This window comes from Molossus molossus, unplaced genomic scaffold (assembly GCF_014108415.1).
Source record: "Molossus molossus isolate mMolMol1 unplaced genomic scaffold, mMolMol1.p scaffold_m16_p_8, whole genome shotgun sequence".
Taxonomy (NCBI): domain Eukaryota; kingdom Metazoa; phylum Chordata; class Mammalia; order Chiroptera; family Molossidae; genus Molossus; species Molossus molossus.
The window spans coordinates 12975782-12997936 of NW_023425402.1; the positions used below are offsets into that span (position 1 = coordinate 12975782).

The 22155-nt window shown below is 58.3% G+C and overlaps 2 protein-coding genes across 2 annotated transcripts in view; both read right to left on the bottom strand.

Annotated features, from left to right (window-relative positions):
- TFEB (transcription factor EB) overlaps positions 1-9979 on the bottom strand; it is a 47301-nt gene extending 37322 nt beyond the window's left edge. The window contains exon 1 of the mRNA XM_036248118.1: positions 9898-9979. The gene's annotated coding sequence lies outside the window, so the exon portion shown is untranslated. The remainder of the gene's footprint in view (positions 1-9897) is intronic.
- A 1719-nt stretch (positions 9980-11698) lies between these two features.
- PGC (progastricsin) lies at positions 11699-20058 on the bottom strand. Its single transcript, XM_036248903.1, has 9 exons — positions 19992-20058; positions 17579-17729; positions 17104-17221; positions 16256-16374; positions 15699-15898; positions 14559-14681; positions 13965-14112; positions 12636-12734; positions 11699-11986 (listed from the first exon to the last, which is right to left on the bottom strand). The coding sequence occupies exons 1-9, from the start codon at positions 20048-20050 to the stop codon at positions 11834-11836; spliced, it is 1170 nt and encodes a 389-aa protein (XP_036104796.1). The 5' UTR covers positions 20051-20058; the 3' UTR covers positions 11699-11833.
- Between the last annotated feature and the right edge of the window lie 2097 nt (positions 20059-22155).

The following is a 22155-nucleotide window of genomic DNA, read 5'->3' on the forward strand; positions in this document are numbered from 1 at the left end:
GGAGGCCCGTGGCCAGTCCCCGTGGCCAGTCACCTGACGCCTCCAGCTCAGTGGACAGGGAGCGCAGTCAAGGGCGCAGGCCACGCTGGAAAGCCCGCCCTCCCCTGGAAACTCGGGCCGCAGGCCTCTTCGCAGGGATGCTTCTCGAAATGCCCACGCAGCCGCCCTCTCCCCGTCCTGACAGCCCCACAGGGGAGGGCAGCAACCCTTGCCACTGCTATTCCCAGATGGGGAGACTGAGGCTCCAAGCACTCAGTGACTTGCCTGAGGCCGTGCGGCGAGTCCGTGGCAAGTCTGTTTCCTGGCTCTTTTCCTAGACCTGTTCTCAACCTCCACACAACTGACCCTCAGGACCACATCGTTCTTTGGAGGGGGCTGTCCTGAGCATTTTAAGACATTCAGCAGCATCCCCGGCCCCTCCCCACTAGATGCCAGTAGCATTCTCTGAGTCATGACAACCAAAAATGTCATCAGACATTGCTAAAGGGAGGCAAAATCGCCCTGGGTTGAGAACCACTGCTCTAGAAGTCCCTGAGAGACAAGCACCTGCCCACTGAAACTGAAGGGTAGTTGCCAGGGCAGAGCCTCCCTCCGCTGCCGGGTGCACCGGCGGGAGGGTCTGACTGCTCAGTACTCGGCGGGCTCAGCACCCTCTGGGCAGAGGCCGCCACTCGGGGGCTCCTCTGAAGACACCCTCCCACCCTCAACTTAGAAACCAGCCCCCTCCCTGCCAGTCAATATTATAATTTTCTTTCAACTATTTTGACTATACACTCCTCTGAGTAAAAATGTTTGAGCACCGCCAATATATGCTTCTTTTCTCATAAACTGCTTATAAATACCAATGCACGAATACACATGCATGTCAGCAAACATACACAAAAGCAGTTCTGTAGAAAAGAAGGGGAATGTAAATTACATGCATGGTAAGGCGCTCTTAACACACCGCATGACAGAAATCAAAGTCTGCCAATAGCCCTCGTCGGCGAGGATACGAGCAACAGAAACCCTTCGGCACCGTGCACAGCGACTCAACACAGCAGTTACTAACGTGGAAACACGCGCTGCACACCCTGCGCACTAAGAAGGTCACTCTGAGTTACACACGCTCGGGAACATGCACACACCGACACTAGGCGGCACAGACACAACTGCTCGTACAGTAGTATCCGCAGCAGCCAAAAGGAAAGCAGCCCCGACGTACGCGAGCAGCAGATGGATACAAGCATGGTAGCAAGTCATCCAGCAGAACACGATACAGCAGTGCAAATGAACACACCACAGCTACAGGCGACAACGTGGGTGGACCTGCTGAGACGAGGAGTTGAGAAACATGACACAACAGAAAATGTTCAGTGTTGTTGCAGCTGTTTTAAATTCAAAATCAGGGAAAGCTCAATGCTATTGCTCAAGGAGGCAGACAGAAGTGGTTACGGACAAAGAAAAGCAAGGAGGTGTTATTTGAGGTCAGGGTCATGGGTACCGCTGGGGCGGGGTCTGACCAGTGGGCGCCGAGCTGATTTCGGAGTGAAGGCCACACTCTGTTTCTCCCGTGGGTGGGATTACCCAGATGCTTACTGTCAAAATTGCTACATCATACACAGTATATGTTCATGCTCTTTTCACCAAGTGTGCTGCATTTCACAAGGAAAGGGGGAGAAAGGGAGAAGATGTAGGTAGAAACAGAAGTTCTGATACTTGCTTCTCACACCGGGCTTCGCAAACCACTCTGATTAGGCCGAACTGGATGAGAACCTACAGCCGCAGGTCCGGAGCACACAGTCATACTCGCTGTCTGCGAAGGACTCCCTCAGCTGGCCCAGACTGCCCGCTGCCCCTCAGCCCACAGCACTGGGCACTCAGCCCCTTTCATCCCCCGCCCTCCGCAGGGCGTCCCAGCCACTAGGCCCCTGGCTGCCCAAGGGCAGGGAGCTGCATCAGACTGGGCACCTCTGCCCACCTCACCCTGCCCTGGGCCATTCCTCCAGGCCCCTCAGAGGCTCAGGCAGGCAGGCAATAAAGGAGCGGGTGAGCCTCAGACACCCCGTGAACACACCAGAAGGAGGGAGGCGGAAAAAGCATAGAGTATGGAGAGGGGCACCGAGAGCAGGAAAGACAGGTGTTCCAGATGCAGAACGAGACGGAGGATCAGAGGAATTGCAGGGAGGAAAGGGGGAGGAGAGAAGGTGCTGAGGTGGGGGGGGGGGCAGATGCCGTGCCCCCGGGTCCAGGGAGTCCTGAACTGTTGGGCCTGACTTAGCACCCCATGCCCCATGGCCTGGGGCTTTCGGAGGTGGGTGGGTGGCTCAGGGCCTCCCTGTGCCTTCCTTCCCTCATACTCAGCAGCCTATAGCCCTCTTGGAAGAAAGGCTCTGTCCAGGAGGGAAGCCTCCAGGCCTGCAGAGGTGACCCCGGGTGAGAGGAGGGGCGCAGAGGGTAGGAAGGGCTGAGCCAAGGCCACCTGCTGGCATGAGCCCTTTTGTAAAAGCGCTCTCCAGACCAAGGGACAGTGCTCTCCGGACCAAGGGAGAGTGCTCTCTGGACCAAGGGAGAGTGCTCTCCAGACAAGGGAGAGTGCTCTCCGGACCAAGGGACAGTGCTCTCCCCGGTGAAGGGTCAGGCGCGAGCACCTGCACACTCATCGGGATGTTCTTCTGTCCTATCTATGTCTCTCTGCCTTTCCGTGTCCTCCGTGGTTACTGAATTCCCTGCTGGTCCTCAGCTCTGAGGAGGGACCACTCCTGGTTTCCATCACCCTGCTGGCAGCCCCGGCTGGCGCCAGGAAGTGCTCACTCCTGTTGACCCCAACGATGATCAAGGCCATGGGGTGCTGGGGTGCTGCCGTCATGGCCCCTGGGCCTGGCCCCCTCCTCTCGACAACGTGAGGGCAGCACCAACGGGCCTCGAGGTCCCTGGCGCCACAGCCCAGTCCACTCGCAGCAAAGCCGGCCAGTGCCACCCCGGCAGGGGCGGCTGAGAGCGCACCTGGCTAGAGCCGGGAGGGGACAAGAGGCAGCAGGGGTGGACAGTATAGTGTGTCACTTGGCACCCCTCAGGGACTGTGGGGGCTGAGGCAGGTGTTTTCCCAAACCAATTATAAACACAGCAGAGGACAGGCTGTGACTTCCCTTGGCAAACAGGAGAAAACAAACGGAGCCCCACCCCACAGCCCCACTGGTAGAACTGGGGAGGGGCTGGCAGAACCCTCTGTGGGGAGAGCAGACTGAGCCCACAGCGGAACGTGGCTGGACCCGGACCACCGGCAGGCCGAGGCGGCCTCCTCCTCGCCTGAGATGCAAAGCTGATACCCAGCCCGCGCAGGGCAACCATGATACAGCATCTGCTGTGCCCTCGTGTCTGGGCACATGGCGGGGGCTCAGATCACGCTCGCTCACTCACTCTGCAGGGATGACTGCGCACCCACCACGTGCCTCGCTCTCTTCGAGGCACTGGGGCTACCGCACTGAGCAGCACAGACCCCAGACCTGTGCTCAGGGTGCTGACATTCGAGGGGTCCATTCATCTGTTGAAAGATTGGCTCCCACACCAAGCTCATCCTGCCTCCCCTGCAGGGCTGAAGGGCTGGCTACCACCTCTTCTCACCCGCCAGGCTTTGCTCCGGCTCCCCCAGCTTCACCCAACTATCTGCTGTGCTCTAGGCCCAGGACCTCCTAGAAAGTGATGGAGACATCCAACCTCGAGCACTGACCCCGCACACATGCGCCCACCCTCCCAGTGTCTCCTGTCCAAGTGAGGAAAAGAGAAGGGAATGGCTGCTTTTTGTGCATTTTAGCATTTTTATTCTTAATAAGACACACAATTCAGTGATCCAGTACCTACCCTCCACAGGGCAAGAAGGTGAAATAATGTGATGGATCTTTCTACAGTCTCACTGCAACAACACGGAGGCGCTCCGGACACCTCCCCTCCTCCCACAATGCTACTCTGGCTCCAGGCGCCTCAGACCTGTCCCGTGCTCTGTTGACTCCTGGGGCTAGCGCATCCTTTGCTGTCCACTTCGTCCCTCCTGGACCAAACAGCAAATATTTCCTGAGCACTCGTCCCAGAGGAGGGTGCCAAGACCACAAGGCTAGCCAGTGGCCAGGGTAACAGGAGGCAGGGGCAGAGAGCCAGGCTGGGGAAGGGAGGTCTGACTATACTGGGGGCTGGAGGGTCAACACGGGGACTCCGAGTGGTCCCTGCCCCTAGAGACCTGGCGTCGAAAAGGAGACAGGCCTGAGGCCCAAAGCAATCGGAGACCCAGGAGCCAGCTCTTGCCTGGTGGCTGCAAAGCTGGTTCTGAAATGTGATCTGAGGACCAGCAGCAGCTGAGAACTCGACAGAAATGCAAACCCCAGACCTCTGAATCCCAGACCCACTCAATCAGAAACACGCTGGTGGAGCCCTGAAAGCTGTTTCAACAATTCCTCCCGGTGATTCTGATGCCCACTCAAATGTGAGAACTGCTGTCTTAACATCAGAATTGTTTGGGGGATTTTAAAAATACATTAATGCCTCCCCCAAGATGCAGAAGCAATGGTATTTTTTCAGAGCTCCCAGGCGATCACAATATCCAGCCAGGGCCAAAGTCAAATAGCACAGGTCCCAGGGCTCCTGGGAAGGTGTGCCTTAACGAACAGAGGATTTGGACAGGGAGAAGAGTAGGGGACAGGGTGCCGGGAGAGGGGACCAGCATGAACGAAGTCTGGGAGAAGGGAATCTGGACCACAGGTTGCTGGGGTCCCTGGATGAATCCCAAGGCATCACGGTTACTTTGGAACCCCTGCTGTGGGGATGCGAGCCAACAAGGAGCCCGACCCCGAGGAAGCTGGACGGGGTGGGGATGGCCAGACCGTTTCTCCTTCTCCTTATGCCCACACTGAAGAGCCAGAGAAGAAAACTGGTAATGACTCTGCCTCTTGCTTCTACCCCTCTGAGCCACCCTCTGCTCTCGCCCACTGCCCACCACCCACAGCAAAGCACTTCCTGGGGGCATGGTCAGTCCCGGATCCTGCTCTCCGCAGGACTGTAGATCTGCTTCCAGTGACACAGCAGCCAAGGGGACCTGTGCCTCTGGTGCAGAACGGAGGAGAGACAGGCAGCAGCAGCACAGGGAAGAGCCACCAGGCCAGATGCCACTCAAGGAATCCCAAGGGACAGGCAGTACAGGGATGGTGGAGATGTTGCGGGCATTGCCAAGTCCCCTGTGTTGTCCTGTTAAATGTGGAGACCAGGCTGGGTGTGGTGCAACAGAGAGTGGTGGAGACTATGGCATGGAGCCTGCAAAGCCATGCAAGGCATTTCACTTGCAGATGTTAGACGTACAGGGGACTATTTGCAACCCATAGGTCTTTATTCCTTCCCTAGAGACCTCTATGCCTCTATTTCCTCACTTGAAAATGAGAAATAAAGAAATAAATTAGTTTTGAGTTAATGATGCTCTAAGTAACATTTTTTGAGCATGGCACTATTCTGAGTCCTGTACACGCGGTGTGCATGAACATCCTTAACCCTCACTAGGGCACTGTCGGGGAGGTGCTACTGCAATCCTCGGGTTTTAGGCGTGGAAATGGGAGCACAGTGGGGTTGAGCAGCTTTTCCAGGGTCACTCAGCTAGTAAGCAGCCGAGCTGGGATTCCAAGCCAGGAACCTGGCCCAGAGCCCCTGCTCTCAACGACCCCCTGCCTAGGTTACACTTAGCCCAGTACATGGTAGCTACGGCCAAGTCCCAAGGAAAACTGGCTGGTCACTCCAGCAGGGCCAGCCGCTGGCTAAAGCTCTCCTGGGTGGGCGGCAGCAGTCCCCACTTTGTCAAGCCTCTCCTGTTCTGGCGCCTCTGCCAGGGATCTATAGGAGGTTCGCATTAGAGGAGATCCCACAGATGATTTAGGTTCGCAGATATGAAAACTGAGAATGGGAGGAGCCCCAGCCCAGAGCAGGGTGGCGTCCCCTGCGTTCTCAGGACTTTCACTGCTGTCTCGTTCTCACCCGGCTGTCCCCACAGCCTTCTCTCCACATCCGATTAAACAAGTGCCTACAGAGCTCAGGCTCCCTGTATGCTAAGGTCTGTGGTTTCCAAGGAGACCCAGGAAGGCTTGTCTGAACTCAGGCCAGTCAAGAGAGTTCTCACAGGGTCCTTTGATCACCTGTGACAGCAGCTCAGAGAAGCGGCCAAGAGACAGGTGCGGTCCTGGGACAGGGGCTTCATCAAGTTCCCACCCCTGCTCAGAGCAGGAGACCTGGATGGGGAAAAGAAACCCCCACCTTTTAAGAGGAAACTCTAGCCCTGGCCGGTTTGGCTCAGCGGTTAGAGTGTCGGCCCACGGTCCAGGGAGACCAGGGTTCAATTTCCGCTAAGGGCACGTACCTTGGTTACAGTTTGTCCCCAACCCAACCAGGGCCATGCAGGTGGCAACCACTCAATGTGTCCCTTTCACGTCGATGTTTCTCTCCCGCCCCCCATCTGAATAAAAAATGGAAAAATGTCCTCGGGTGAGGATAAAAATAAAAAAAAAAGAGGGAACTCCAGGAAAACTTGAAATGGTCTTCAGGGATTGAGAAGATGGATTTTGGAGTCATCTGAGCCTTGGTTAGAATCCTACCATTTCTAGGCTGTGTAACTTCAGGCAACCTAACTTTTCTGAGTCAGTATAATGAAAATAATAATTCTGACCTCATTCTAAAAAATAAATGTTTGCAACTATTGTTTATAACTAAGTTTTATTATTATATTGTTCTATTATAGCAAAAAGAGAATAGGTGAATATTCTATTAATATAATATTGTGTTACTGTCGGTCTCATAGACACACATATACACAATTCATCTACACATACATACTTAGATACCTACAATCTCATAATCACACACACACTCCCATCAGTCACACCCCACACTGACAGCCACAGCCGCTTCGTGGACTCACCGTGTACCAGGCACAGCTCCTCGGGAACCCTCACAACAGCCCATGAGGTGTGTGCATTTTTTATCTCTTTTCAGATGGACACACACATTCCATACATCCATACTGCATCCTGGGATCTGGACACTTCTCAACTCAATTTCCACGGTCATCTCCAGGGCAGCCCCAAGCTGGGCCCCAAGTGCTGACTGCCCTCCATCCACAGGACAAAGGCCCAACCTGACTTTCATACCAGCTGTGGTTGGGGAAACCCCTGCTGCCAGCAGAAACCAAGTTGACTTTGAAAAGGAAGAGACAAAAGCTAGGGGTGGCTGGGCCACTCCCTGTGAGGGCAGGTGCTAAGTAACTCTATAAACTCTGGCTAATGATGCAATTACAGCCATAAACAGAGCCCCAGGGGGGATCAGGGCCAGAAGCCAGACCCTCAAAGGGCAGCTAGGACTGAGGGGTGGGAGGCCCCTCCTACCTACTTTCCAGAAGAGAGACTGAAACAGGGTCCTGACTGGCAGTGGGGATGGGCACTGGGTGTCTCCACTCTCCCAGGACCCTACATGGGCTCCTGCCTGCCCTGGCCAGGCCCCTGCCCACCTCTGACTGTGAGTCACCAGGTCATCAGCCCTAGAGAGCCAGAAGTCCAGCTGGCTCTCTATGGGTCCAGTGCTCACCTGAGAAGATGTCCCCTGCCCCAAACCCTGCTCTCCTTCCAGGGGACCCAGAACCAGGAGACCTGGGTTCCCATTTGGCTACACCTCACTGAGCTGAGTTAAGGCAAAATAGCGCTGCAGCTGTAACAGGCCTGTACACTGTAAGCAGCACTGGCTCCCCTCTGGGAGAACATACAGTTGCATTCTGGTTCCTGCTCTCCTGTCCCAGCAGCCAGGAGGAGGCAGAAAGAAAGGGGCCAATGCCCTGGCCAGTTTGGCTCAGTGGTTAGAGCAACAGTCTGCGAACCAAAGAGTCTGGAGCTTGATTCCAGTCAAGGGCACACATGTGGGTTGCAGTTAGCTGCTGTTCAATCCCCGGCCCTGGTCAGGGTCATGCTGGAGGCAACCAACTGATGTGTCTCTCACATTGATGTTTCTCTCTCTCTCTCTCCCTCCTTCCCATTCTGTCTGAAAATCAATGGAAAAATATCCTCCGGTGAGGATTTAAAAAAAAGAAAGGGCCAAGTCAGCTACTATTTTTCCCACAGCTGGGGAAACCCAGGCACAGTACAAGCATACCAGCAGACTATCTGACTGGACTCTCAAGACTCAGACCCTTCCCCTTCCAGTGCCTCTACAGACACCTTTTACTATTGCTGCTGTCTCTTCCGAAGACTGTGATCTCCCAGAGGGCAGGCTAGGAACTGTCTCCCAGACACAGAGAAGGCCTCAGAGGGTCCAGGCCAAGGAGCCAAGGGCTGCATTCTGCTGGGAGCACACAGGCATCTGGTCGCTCTAGACTCTAGGGCCTAGAGGAAAACCAGGTGGAATCAGGGCAAGTGCAAGGGCCCGAGTCCACATCCCAGAGGTGTCGCGGGGGAGGGGGCCTGCACCAGCCCTGTCACCCTCCCTGCTCCACCAAGCACCCCCTCACTCGGAGGCGCGGGGGGCGGGGTGGAGGCTGGGCGGTGGTAATTAACTGATACTTCCCTAGCGAACGAACTCGAAGCCAAAACACTGCGCTCAAGTTTAGTCCAGAAACTGCCGGCGCAGAGCCGTCCCCACAACAGACGGGCGAGAAGACCATGGCTGGAGTGGGCTGGGGATCCGTCAAGGACTCGGTGGTGAGGCGCTGTCAGGGAACCGGAAGGGGGAGCCCTGGGCAGCGCGGGCACCCGCGCTCCCTCCCCCGGGGCGCGAGGCCGGGGCGCGCCAGGCGGCTGCGGCGCGAACCTGCTCTCACAACCCGAAGCAGCTCCGGGCAGCCGTGCGTGAAGCCAGAACCTGGGCGGGGAGGGGGCCGAGGGGCAGGAACCGAACTGGCATCAGCTCGCTCCCTTCCTGGAGGCAAGCGCACGCACTACGGCCGAATAGCTGTCCCGAGTAAGGGGGGGGGAGAGTGAGCGCCGACTTGGGGGGCGGGACAGCCTGGGGTTGGGCGGTGCGGACACAGGGAATAGGGGGAAGGGGGCGTGTTTTCCGGGATTCGGTACCGAGACGGGGGGGGGGCTACTCGGGGTACGGGCAGATGGCTGGGAGCTCCCGGAAAAACAGAAAGAGGGGCGCGCGGCGGGTAAGCTCTGGGGTTGGGGTTCCCTAAGGTCGTGGAATAATGCAAGGGGGAGAAAAAGACCGCGTTCAGGGATACCAGGGGACTCGAGCAGAGGCGGCTTCTTCAAGAGTCGGAGGGGGAAGAAAGGAAGGGAAGGGAGGGAGGGATGGTACTTCCACCCGTCCCCCCCCCCCCGCCCCACGCCCTCGGCAGCCCAACCCCCGGGGCGGGGCGCGGCTCCGGCCCTCCCACTCCCCCAGACCATCCCGGCAGGGCCTGGCCCGGCCGGACTCGGCCCCCGCACACCTCCCTTACCTCCGGCGCCCTCCCCCGCGCCTCCCGCCCCCACCGCGTCCGGGGGAGAAGAAGTGGGCACAGGGCCCACACGTCCCTCAAACTTCTTGCAAGTTCACTCCCACGCCTCCCGCCCCATCAGTCTCCCAGCTCCCGGGCCGGGAAGGCCCGTGCCCGCCCCGGCCCCTCCCGCCTGGTTACATAAGGTCGCAAAGAAGCCGCCCCCGGCCCGGGCCCGAAGGGAGGGGCCGCGCGGGTTCTCGGGATCGGCGGGCAACGCCGCTCGGGCCATGTGCCGGGCGTCCCGGGCTAGACGGACAGCGGGGCCGGCGGCGACGCGGCGCGGCGCACACGGTCTCACTCCCCTCTCCAGCCCGTACCCCCACCCACCCACCTGTCTCCCGGACCCACGGGAGGGGGGTGAAGGAGTCTGGGCCGAGGGTTCCGAGCCCTCCGCGCACCCCTTGCCTCCCGGCCCCGCTCACCTAGCTCTGAAGGTCAATCCGTCCGCCGCCCGCGCCCCGGGGCTCCGGCAACTTGTCCCAAGTTCAGGTGTCCGGCCCGCAAGCTGCGCCTGCCGCCCCCTCCCGAGTTCCTCCGGCTCGGCGCCGCCAGGGAGGCCCCCCCGTCCGCCCTTCCCGCTGCCGTCGGCGGCGCCGCCGCTCCCTACGTCTAGCCAGCGGCCGCCGCCTCCGCTGTCACCGAGCCCCGCGCCCGGCGCCCCAGCTCCCGCTGTCACTCCGTACCCACTTCCCGCGGCGCCCGGCAGAGGGCAGCACCCGCCCCCGCGGCCCCGCCCCGCCCCGCCCCCCGTCGGCCTGCCGCGGCGCCCGCTGGGAAACGTAGTCTTCGCGGCCGCACTAGCAGGCACGCCGGGGTTTGTAGTCCCGTTCTGTGGGCCCAAGGCTGTAAAACGGGGGCTTGGCGTTTAACCTGGAACCTTTGTTCCACTTCGTTTCTGCCCCTTTTGCAAGTTTTCTTTCTCTTCTCAGTCAGTGATGTCCCAAACCGGAGTTCATCACTATACACCCTGCAGCCTGTCTGACCCCAAGGAGAGGCACGCAGCAGGTTGTCTTTCCCAGGTTGGAAAAGACACAGGGTCCCAGGTGGTGTGCCGTTGCCATAGAAACTCCTGGGCGGCCACCAGAGTTTGCCATCTGACTTGCAGTGGGGTGATGGGCCTACGCTTTCACCCCTGCTCCTGAGCATAAGGGGCAAGGTTGGGATCAGCCTGGCGAAGGACAGGATAAAAGAAATGTTACTGTGGATTGGAGCCCACCTCTCCTCCCGTTATGAATTTTGCATTTATAGCCAGTCCCTTCCCACCTAAGTCTCATCGGTCTGAGCTTTCTGGTACCCCCACCACTATCAACATCAGAAGTGTTCTGATCTTTCATGTCACTTTCCCCGTTTGAAGTTACAGATACTGAGCATCATTCTCTGCTTCCATCTCCTCCCCCTCCCCTCTCCCTTGTTCCCTCCCCCTCTTCCTTCTCCTCCTCCCCCTCCCCCTCTTCCTTCTCCCCTTCCCCTCCCCCTCTTCCTTCTCCTCTTCCTCCCTCTGGGTCTTGCTAGGTGGCTCCTAGGGAGGACAGGGATGAATCCAGAGGGACAAGACCTCTTGTTCAGTTCGTTAGAGCAAGTAGGCTTGATTTCCATGTGATTCAAGTAGTTCTCCCTCTTGTCCACTGTTGAGGGCCAGCCCTTCCTCAAACACAGGCCCAGGGACATAGTGTCTGGGTGAAAATATGATCCGCTTAGCTCTGCTCAGACCTTCGAAGCCCTCCTAGAGTAGGTTCTGGTGGCATCCGTCTCCTCCCTGGGGGGCCCCGGACTGTTACAGTGCATGTAGGCATCCTAGGCATCTGCATGCCTCAGGCAGCTCCTGGTGCAAACTTGATCCCAGGTAGGAGGTGGGCTTGGGATTCATTGGACCCCCTAGCCACACTGCTAGTGGACATGCGTGGGATACTTCTGGTGGTAGTTCGGTTAGTTAGGTCAGCAGAGCATGTTGGGTTGGCAGAGTAGGGCCTCTTTCCCTTCATTAAGGAATGCCCTGCCTTGCTGCCGCCACCACTGCTTCCCTCTCCAGAGAGAAGCTGTGCAGGTACAGGGCCCATCCCCATAGCCCGATTTCTCTTAGAATCTCAGTGACCCACCCAGAAGCCTCGAAGCAACTAAGGGACAACATGATTCAGCAAAAGCAAATTTGCCCCTGACTCTCACTCCCCGTTCCTTGAGACCTGGTCACAGCTGCCCCCTCAAAACAAAGGCCGACCAACGTGGAGAAGAACTATTTATTAAGAGAAGAAGTCCAGAGTCCAGAAAAGGGAGGCTGAATCCAGAGCAGAAGCAGAGGGAAGCCCCTGCAAGGTGGGGGCCTGAGAGGAAGAGGGGAGCCCAGGCATCCGGGCGCTGAGTCTAGACGGCAGTGGCGAAGCCCACCCTGTTGTTGCCCATGTCATAGACGGAATAGTAGGACCTGAGGAAGACATCCCCGAGGATCCACAGGGGCTGGCCATTCTGGGAGGGCAGGTAGGTGGGCTCGACCCCCAAGGTGCAGTAGCCATTGTTCTGCGTAAGACAGAAGTGCAGCATACTCAGTTCATTCACACAGGGACAGGGCACAAGTGCAGAGATGAGTGAGCCAGGGTCTCTGCCCTTGAGGGCTCCAGCCAACCGAGCTGCCAGGGCAGAGGTCAATGGAGAAACTTCTGGAATGGGGCCCTCCGCAGGGACTCCTCTCTTCATGCCCCCCCCCCCTCACCCCCACCTACCTCCTGCTCCCAGATCCGCCTGGTGGTCAAGTATTTGAGACAGACCAACTTGGATCCAAACCTTAGTTTCACCCAGACTAGCTGTGTAGCCTTGGGTGAGTTATCTAACCTCTCTGAACCTTCTAGTGTTCCCTTGTCAAATAGAAATCAGTATCTCCCCGTTGAATGTTGTGTCAGTGAAGTGGGACAGTGCTTCTTACAGTGGCTGACCTGGTAGGTGTGCACCGAAGAGCCCAGTGCCTCTCCCACTAATTAATGATAATAATTAATAGTAGATGATACTCTTCACAGAGAAGGGGGTTTAGAATCAATGAGTGAGGAAACTAAATCCGTGCTACAGGGAGTCAGGAAGTGTCACAGGGTAAGGAGACCGAGCACGTCTGGCTCCCCACGCCTTCCTCCCACCCCATGTCCCTGCTGGCTCAGCTGCGGGGACCAGCACTTACGCTGAGGACGTAGGAGGAAGGCGGCAGGGGGAACTGCACCCCGTTGATGATGAAGCTGAAGGTGGGCAGATTCTGGATGCTGTTACAGTTCACAAAAAACTGCAGAGAGAGGAGCAGGGCCCATGTAGTTTCACCCCCGTCACCCCCCCGAGAGCACCTACCAACCTGTCACCTCAGCCCCCTGGTCCCAGGCCTGAGTCCCCAGCCTGCTTTTGGACCGGAGGTGGCAACGTGAAGCAAAAGGCTGTCAGTACTGCTGGCATCACTCATGTGGGCTCCCACGTGGGGGTGGGATTGGGGGAGACCTGAGCACCTCTCCCACCCCAAAACATTACTTTGGCCTGAATTTCCCCACGTGACAGATTGAATCTGTGCCAATCTCTGCAACTTTCTTTTGAAAACACACAGTCTGTCGAAAGAGTAGACCATCGGTCCCCCAAAGGTAGTGGGAATGCATTACTTAGGCAAACCCTTTGCTGGGCTCCAGAGAGAAGGGGAGCGGGGGGCTTGGCCCTATGGAGGTGAGGGACCTGTGGATTAAAGAGTTACCCTTGCCCTGGACAGTTTGCTCAGTGGTTAGAGCATCGGCCCGTGAACTAAAGAGCCACGGGTTTGATTCCGGTCAAGGGCAGGTACCTTGGTTGCAGTTCAGTCCTGGTCAGGGTTGTGCGGGAGGCAGCCAGTCCATGTTTCTCTCTCTCCCCCCGCCCCCCGCTCCCTCCCACTCTTTCTGAAGATAAATGGAAAAAAATGTCCTCTGGTGAGGATTTTAAAAAAAAAGTTATCCCTTGCCCTGTCTCGGTTAGTTGGAGCATCATTCCACACACCAAAAGGTTGTGGGTTCGATTTCTGGTCAGGGCACACACAGGAGGCAACCGATCGATATTTCTCTTCTCTATCACATCAGTGTTTCTCTCCCCCCCCCCCACTCCATCTGAAGATAAATGGAAAAATGTGCTTGGGTGAGGATTTTTTAAAAAATAAAATAAATTTTTTTTTTAATTTCTCCCTTGTCACGCACCATCACGGCCCCACTTCCCAGTCACTTCCCAGTCCAGCTAGCCTTCAACCTGCCTCCTCTGAGGAGCTGAGGCTCCGAAGAAATTCTGCCTCGGAGGAACCTCCTCACAGCTCCTCGGCACCAGCATCTGCCCCCCCAAATCAGGCTCCAGGCCCCCGCCCCACTCATCCCAGAGCCCCCACCTCCAGCGCCTTGGGAAGCTCACAGTGTGGAGGCCAAGACTCGGGCTACTGCTGGACCCCAGGAGAAACCACCATGACTGTCTCCCGGCCGGCCTCTGGGGGGGGGGACACCTGCATCAGACACACCTGTCCGTACTGGTCCTCCTGGGCTCCTGTGGCCTGCAGAAGGTCGCTCAGGTACTGCTGGGGCACGGTGAGCAGAGACGTGCCTGTGTCCACAATGGCCTGGCAGCCCTGGGCGCACCAGCCGGAGGCCTGGCCACCAATGAGGAACCTGAATGGTGAGGAGGTACGTGGGCTGAGCACCCCCAGCTCAGGGCAGCTAGGGGTACGCTTCCACGTCTCCGAGGGACTAACAGCCTCTACCACAGAGGTGCCACTTGGGAAGGTCAGTCCAGTCATCCCCCCCGCCATCCTCCCCCCCCCCCCACTCCCCCACCCCCCCACCCTCGCCTCACACCGCACCAGGGCAGCACGTCAGGGTCTAAAATGTTTGGGATTGCAAATCCTGCCCCTTCCTATTGTCCCCATCCCACCCCCTTCTCCAGGCCAAGCTGGGCCTTGAAACTCCAGCAGCGGGCAGCTGTGGCTTCGTGGGGGTGGGCCTGAGGGCGTGGGGGGTCCTCTGTCCCCACCCCCAGCAGTGTGTGTGAGAGAGAGAGAGAGAGATGAAATGCCTCAGAGCCGGGCCCACACCCCAGGACCTGGCCACAGACTTACTCCTCAATGCCAATCTGCCAGTAGAGCTCCTGCGTGACCGGGGCCCAGTAGATCTGCCCCTGGTACAGGCTGTTGTCCACGCCCCCGAAGATGACTGCTCCTCCGTCCTGAGAGCCTTGCTGGCTGCAGGCAAAGGGACAGGTGAGCCGGGAGAGGCCATGGGAAAGGGCTTCCCTGTCAGAGGGTCCTGCCTGGCTCCAGGCTGGGGCTCCCCAGGGCAGGACTGGGGCTCCCTGAGGACAGGGCCATGTCTCCGGGCTCCCTCAGAATTCCCAGTGCCTCGGGCTCCTGCATGATTTTGCCTCACAAAGTCCTGCCTCCAGGACAGCCGCTGGTGTGTGACCCTCCAGCCTGCCCGGTGTCCTCTCCCTTCCCCTTCATGATGCTGGACAGCCTGACCCGGCCCCGTTTGCTACTTTGTGCCGGGATTGGAGGGAGGGAGCCCCAGAGGAGGGGAAGGGAAGACTCCGGTTTGTTTGAGAGGCCTCCCCTGGTAGCTGAACTTGAGTGTGGAACTGGGGGAAGCTCCTAAGGGCTAAGCTCAGAGTAATTGTAAACAGAGGTAGCAAGTAAATCAGCAACATTAGTAACAGGGTCATGTTGAAAGTCCAATTCCAGTGATTAAACCCAAGATGGTTAGAAATTCTGAGGGGAAGGAAATCCCGTTCCAGGCCTGGCTCCCAGAGTGTGTGCTTGAGTTTGTGGTGAGGACAGCCACTCACTAGGAGGCCATGGTGGGCCTAGGCCAGCACCCGGGCCTGGCTGGACAGTAGATCAAAGGGGGTGAAGCAGTACATCACTGTACAAAAGAACTGTCCAGGTAGTGAACCTCGGTGGCCAGGAGATGAGCTACCCGGGCTCTGGGCAGCAGGTAAAAACCCCAGAGCTACTGAGAATCAAAGCACAGCTCGGCCGGAGACAGATGCTGTCCTGGCCCAGGAATGCAAAGCAAAGGGGTGGGCTGGGGACAGAGGCAGGGATGGGGAGAGGGGAGAAGTCAGAGTCCAGGAGGAAAGGCCCTGGGACAGAAGTGGCCGAGTGCCTGCTGCGAGGCCTCCGTATCCCCAAGGACGGAGCCTCGGCTGTCCAAGCTGCAGGGAGGCGGGGCTGGGCGCCGCGGGCCCCCAGGCTGTTCCTTACTTGCTGAGGTAGAAGCTGAAGACGGGGCTGGTGAGGGCGCCCTCCTGCAGCATGCCCTGCAGGGCTGTGGTGGCCCCGCCCACGGCCAGGGCCGGGTAGGCCATGCCCAGGATGCCATCGAACTGCGCGTAGACGAAATTGGTGCCCGGCTCGTTCTCACTCAGGCCAAACTCCTGGTTGGGGACCTGGATGCTCTGGAGCTGGAGGGGGCACAGAGGATGTGACATGTGTAACCACCCTCCTCCCCGAGACCCCCTCCAGGCTCGTTCTTCATCCCTCCTTCACCTGTCCTCCTTCCCTCCTGAGTGGCCTTGCCCGACTGCAGGACCCCCACCCGGGACCAGTCACCCCATTCATCTTGGTGTCCTGCACCTGCCGGCCTCAGTGAGGGTTCAGTGAGTGAGCGGATGAGGCCTTAGCGTGCTGATTTCCTGTCCTGCACAGCAGAGCACGAGGTGTTTTCTGTATTTGTCGGGGTCCCCACCTAAACCTCCCGATTAGACTGAGGCGTGAGAGGGCGGAGCCCAGGCCCTGGGGTGCGGAGCCCCACTGCTCACCGTCAGGGTGTCGTAGCCGAAGAAGCCGGTGAGGCTGCCGCTGCCGTACTGCAGGGAGAAGGTCTGCCCGTTGGTGGAGTAGGTGGAGGACTGGCTGGGGTTGAAGCGGCTGTGGCCGGCTGCCGGGCAGGGAGGTGCGGGGGTCAGGCTGGCACGCGAGCTGCCCTGACTCAGGCCTGTGCTCACGGCCTGGGGCCTCAGCGCACCCTTCCACCCATCGGGAGAGGCCTGCCGGGTTCCCGCACCTGAAGGCCCATGGGAGCTGGCCGAGCTTGGCCACAGCCCCCTCTGACTTGCAGACTCAGGGCAGCCCGAGGACTATGACCTCCCCGCGGTCTCCCTGGCCCGCAGATCTCAGGCACAGCGAGTGCTGAGAAATCATTTATCAGATGAAGGCGTGAATGACTCCAGGTGTCCCTGCTTCCCCTGACCCCCGCCAGCGGGCCAGACCAGCATTCTGCAGCACAGGGCCAGTGGAGGACCCTCCAAGCTGCAGGTGTGAGGACCCAAACCCCGAGGCTCTGGCAGAGACCGGGGCAGCCTTAAGAAAGTGAACAGAGACCACATCGTCTGTGGTTCTCCCATGTGCCTCGGAGACACTCAGCGAGAACTGAGTAGAGAATGAGCGGAGTGGCGCTGGAGCCCATGAAGGAGTTGGTGTTGGTGAGCGGGGAAGGCAGAGGCACCAGTCAGCTCCAGGACCAGCTTCTTTCCTCTGGCCTGGGCATGCCATGTGACCCTGGCTCAGTCCCTGGTCCTCTCCAGGACCGTGCTCCCCCAGCAATCCCTGTGACGACTACCCTTCCCCAGGGGCATCAGCGCCCTCCCCTGCCCAGCCCAGCACTCACTGCAGGCCTGGCTCTGGCAGTACACAGAGGGCACCCACAGGTTGGAAGAGCCAGTGTCAAAAAGGACCAGGAAGTTCTGTGGTGGGGTCCCGATGCTGATCTCACCGAAGTAGGCAGCCTGGGCGGGGGAGGGGGAGCAGGCTGTTAGCTCTAGGGAACCAGGAACCGGCAGGCCCAGCATCCTTCATCGACAGAGCAGAGTGGGGACCAGCCCCTGTCCTACAGCCTGCACCAGAAGCAGGGGCCTGAGCCTTCCCTCTGCACCTGCCCAGAGCCCGCGGACCCTCAGCCGTGCCTGCCCAGGTGGCTGCAGAGGTCTCTGTGGCTGACCTCCCATGCTCTGCCTGGGAATGAGGTCCAGGCTGGCAGGTTTGGGAGAAGGGAGCAGGGGTGGGCGGCAGAGAGGAGGCCTGCAGCTCGCTGGCCCTGCCTTTGGCAGCAGGGAGAGAGCTGCCCCGGGAGGCTCCGGACTCACATCCATGTAATCCATGGGCTCGTAGTCCACGCTGAAGTCGTTGAAGTGGTACTTCTGAGCAGGGTCGTGCTTGTGGTTCATCAGGAACTCCTCCAGTAAGCCCTTCTCCTTCATGGTTTCACGGATGGACTTGAACTTCTTCAGGGAGATTCTGCAGAAGGGCCGTGCGTCAGGCAGGGTCCTCCCTCTCTCCTGCAGCGCCTCCAACCAATCTCCCCACCCCCGCCTCTCCATCTCTGACTGTGTACCTCAGTCTCTCTGGACCCCTGTGTCTATTGCTGTGTCCACTGTTTTCCCCTTTTTCAATCTCTGTTTCTCTCTGTCTCTTTTTCTTTGTCTGTCTCTCTGTCTCCTTCTCCCTTTGCCTCTCTCTCTCTTTCTTCCCCTCTCCTTCCCTTTCTTTCAAAACTCTTCTCAGGCCCTGGCCGGTTTGGCTCAGCGGTTAGAGCGTCTGCCTGCGGTCCGGAGAGACCCGGGTTCGGTTCCCGCTAGGGGCATGTACCTCGGTTGCAGTTTGTCCCCGGCCCTGGTTGGTCGTGCGGGTGGCAGCCACTCGATGTGTCCCTTTCACATCGATGTTTCCCTCTCTCTCTCTCTTCCTCTCTCTCCCTCCCACTCTGTCTGTGTAAAAAATGGAAAAATGTCCTCGGGTAAGGATAAAAAAAAAAAAAAAAAATCAAAACTCTTCTCAGGACTTGCTTCAAGATTCAGGAAACAGTGACCTTCACCCATGATGCTCCCTCCCCATCCCAAGGGTCCTCATCCCACCCGGCCCTCTGCTATAAACAGCCCAGAAAGTCCTTCCCAGGGAGGGGAGAGGGGCTTCAGGCTTTACCCCTCCCAGGGCATGTGCATTTTAAAAGATTAAGAGATGGCAAACTTCACCCCAAAGAGAGTCCCCTCCTAGGGTGGCCCTCAGGCCCCAGCAGCAGCTGAATGTGACAGATTGTGTGTGCCTGGGCACTAGGCTGGGACTGAGAGGACAAGGTCCTGGTGACGCCCCTGCTGCTCTGCGTCTGGCCCGGGGCTCTTCTCAATGCGGGGACAATGGGGAAACCGCCTGTCTGCGGGGCCACCCCAGCCGCCGTATGCCTGTTCTTTCACTTCCCCCCTCAATCCCCTTTCCCTCAGGACCCTGCATTCTCCAGAAATTCTTTGCTGAACCGGTTCACATGGAGCTGGTCACTTTGAGCTGATAGCGTCTCTAACCACCTCTACATAATTTGCATATTAAAAGAAGATTGTAGCCCTGACTGATTTGGCTCAGCGGTTGGAACGCTGGCCTCAAGGACCAAAGAGTCGCAGGTTCGATTCCGGTCAAGACCACGTACCTCGGGTGCGGTTCATCCCCAGCCCCGGTTGGGGTCGAGTGGGAGGCAACCAATCAATGTGTCTCTCTCATATCTATATTTCCCTCTCTTTCTCTTCCCCTCCCATTCTATCTGAAGATAAATGGAAAAATATCCTCAGATGAGGATTAAAAAAAAAGAAGATTGGCACCCTGGCCAGTTTGGCTCAGCAGTTAGAGCGTCGGCCCGCCGACCAGAGTTGTGGGTTCAATTGCAGCCAAGGGCATGTCCCTCAGTTGCGGTTTGTCCCCGGCCCTGGTCAGTTGTGCAGAAGGCAACCAGTCGGTGTGTCCCTCTCACTTCAATGTTTCTCTCTCTCTCTCCCTCCCCTCCCCACTCTATCTGAAGATAAATGGAAAAATATCCTCAGGTGAGGATTAAAAGCAAACAAACAGCCCTGGCCGGTTTGGCTCAGTGGTTAGAGCGTTGGGCTGCGGTCCAGAGAGACCCGTGTTCGGTTCCCGCTAAGGGCACGTACCTCTGTTGTGGTTTGTCCCCAGCCACTCAATATGTCCCTTTCGCGTCGATGTTTCTCTCTCTCTCTCTCTCTCTCTCTCCCCCCCTCCCTCCCTCCCTCCTGCTCTATCTGAACAAAAAATGAAAAAATGTCCTCGGGTGAGAATAAAAAACAAACAAACAAACAAAAGAAGATTGGAGGAGGAGCTTTCTTTTCACCTCCAGATTCTCTGTGAGGGTGTGGCTGGCCCCGCCCCGTGATGTCCAGAGAGCCCCGCCCCTCACTCTCTTCTCCGGACACCTCAGCATATAGAGGTTACATGACTGATGACTGTGTCCTCTGCCCAGAAAGCCTGGGTTAAGGAAGTGTTCGGCGTGGGTCTCCCTGTGCAGGGATGATTGCTCCTTCCTGTGAGAGGAGCCACCCGCAGCCTGCTCAGACGGTCGTCACCCCTCTGCTGGGTGTCAGCCACCTTTTCTCCCTTGCACCGGGAGCTTCCTGAGGGCGAGGCTGTGTGTCCTCCCCTGTGATTCCTACCCTGCCCCTAGCAGAAATTCTGGACCAGAGGCAAGCCGGGTGTCCCTGGCCGGGCCAGGCCCAAACTCACTTGACCACTTTCGCCTCCAGGAGCTGGAGGCAGAGCAGGGCCACCACCATCCACTTCATGATGCCGGTTCCCACGGGCCGCGAGCAAACGCCACTCCGAGCTGGGCACTTGCGGTCCAGTGCTGGCCTGAGCCCTCCTTCGTCCTTTATACCCCCCGGGATCCAGGACAGTCCCCGGGCAAACATGACCTCAACCCCCAGGTGTGCCCCGTGCTCCCTGTATCAACGGTTTCTGTGTTTTCCCTGGCAAAGGTGGCCGCACAGGACTTTTCATCTTATTGACTTTTTAATGCGAGTGCGGGGGTCAGGAGGTGTGGCGATAAGAGAGAACAGAGTTGGAGTGGCAGAGATTACGACCTGTCCAGGACCAGAGGCGTGATGTGGGCACTTGGGGATGCGGGCCAGAGACAGGCAGAGCCCGTGGTGGCCGTGGGATCGAAGGTGCATTTCTCACCCCCAGTACTATGGACATTTTGGAACAGATAATTCCTTGTTGTGGGCACTGCCCTGTGCGTTGTAGGACATTGAGCAGCATCCCTGGCCTCTGCCCACTAGATGCCGGCAGTAGTCCCTCAACATGTCCCCAGCCATTGCCACGTCTCCTTAGGGGCCAAAATGATCGAGAACTGGTGGTTTACAGGTGGTAGACTTGGAGGCCTGACTCAAGTCCTGCTTCCCATCACCGCCAAGCCCTCAGGGCTGCATTAGGGGGGCCTGGGGGTGATGGGGTCAGTGACAGGATTGCGGTAATGGCAGTGGTGGGGGGAGTGGTCCCAATGGGAATGACGGCGGTACCGTTAGCACTGATGCAGGGGCCGGGCCGGGATGCCAATGGCCGAAGTCAGAGCTCTTTGGGGCAGTTTGGAGGCTTTCAAGGTCAAATGGGGCATTTGGAGAAATTCTCTTCATAATTCAGCAAGTTCTCATGAACTGGCTTCTGGTCGCGCCTCGAGCTGGTCTGGAACACCAGGAGGCCGGGGCACAGACGGGACTTGCCTGCTCCTGCTTTTCCATGACTCTCTTCCCAGCCCCAATGCGCCTCCACCGCGTTTACTTCTCCTGAAATGCCCGTGTCCCCGTGACCCTCCTCCCAAGCCCTTGTCGGCCCCTCTACCTCCCTCAGGTCGGCTCTACCCTGTGCCCTGTCCCTCATCTCCAGGTCCTACCCGCTTCCCAGCCACACACTTGCTCTTGCCTTAGGTGACCTGGAGCTGGCCCGCGCCCATTAACCTGGCACAGGAGGGCTCCCCATTTGGGGGTGAGTGGAGAAAACTTCCCATGCCAGGACCCTCTCTGCCACCTGGTACCCCACACTCAGGGCTCCAAACAGATGTGTTAGGCCCTCGAGCCCCGGGCAGAAGGCCAAGACCAGGCCTGCCAAACACCAGTATAACCCAGCCAGTGGGGGATTTTCCACTCTGGCCACCACCACCCACTGCTCAGCCAGAGCCTGGAGCCTCCCCTAGCGCTATGGTGGCAGAGGGAAGGGGTGGGGTGGGAGGGACACGGAGGTCTGCCCAGGCCTGCCCTGCTTGGGTCTCAAGGCCAGATCAGCTCCCATCCCTCCCGTAGGCCCCGGGCACACGCTGCCCTCGGGGGGTGAATGTCTTTCTTGGGGTAGGGGTCTGCGGATTTGGAAGAGCAGACAAAAGGAAGTCAGAGGATCCCTGGAATCGTGCCAATTGCTCTGAATATAGCAGAATCCATGGGATCCCCCAAGTCTTGCCAGGCCTACCAGGCTCCCCAGCATGGGCCTCCAGGGACCTTTCCTTCTCTGCTAGAGCCCCAGGAGTCTGACGGCTGCCAGGGTGACCTGCCCCAAACCTCAGTGGCACCACATCTCTACTGCAGCAGGCCGGGGCATCCCACCTGGCTGCCGGGCCTGGGGGTCTGCAGCCCCTGCCTACCCCACCTGATCTGACAGCTCAGTGTCCTCAGCATCCCCAGACATCCCGAACCCGGCCTGCCCCGGCCTGCTGCACCCACTTCCCTCCTTCCCTTTGAATGTGTCCAAACTCTGCCCATCCCTCGAGGCCTCACCTCCTAGAGCCAGGGATGTGCAGGGTCTGAGGACACCTTGGAAGTCATCCAGGGCCACCCCCTCCAAGGACAGGAGCCCCAAGGAGCCTGACACACTGTTCCCGCCCAAGTTCATCTGCTACCCC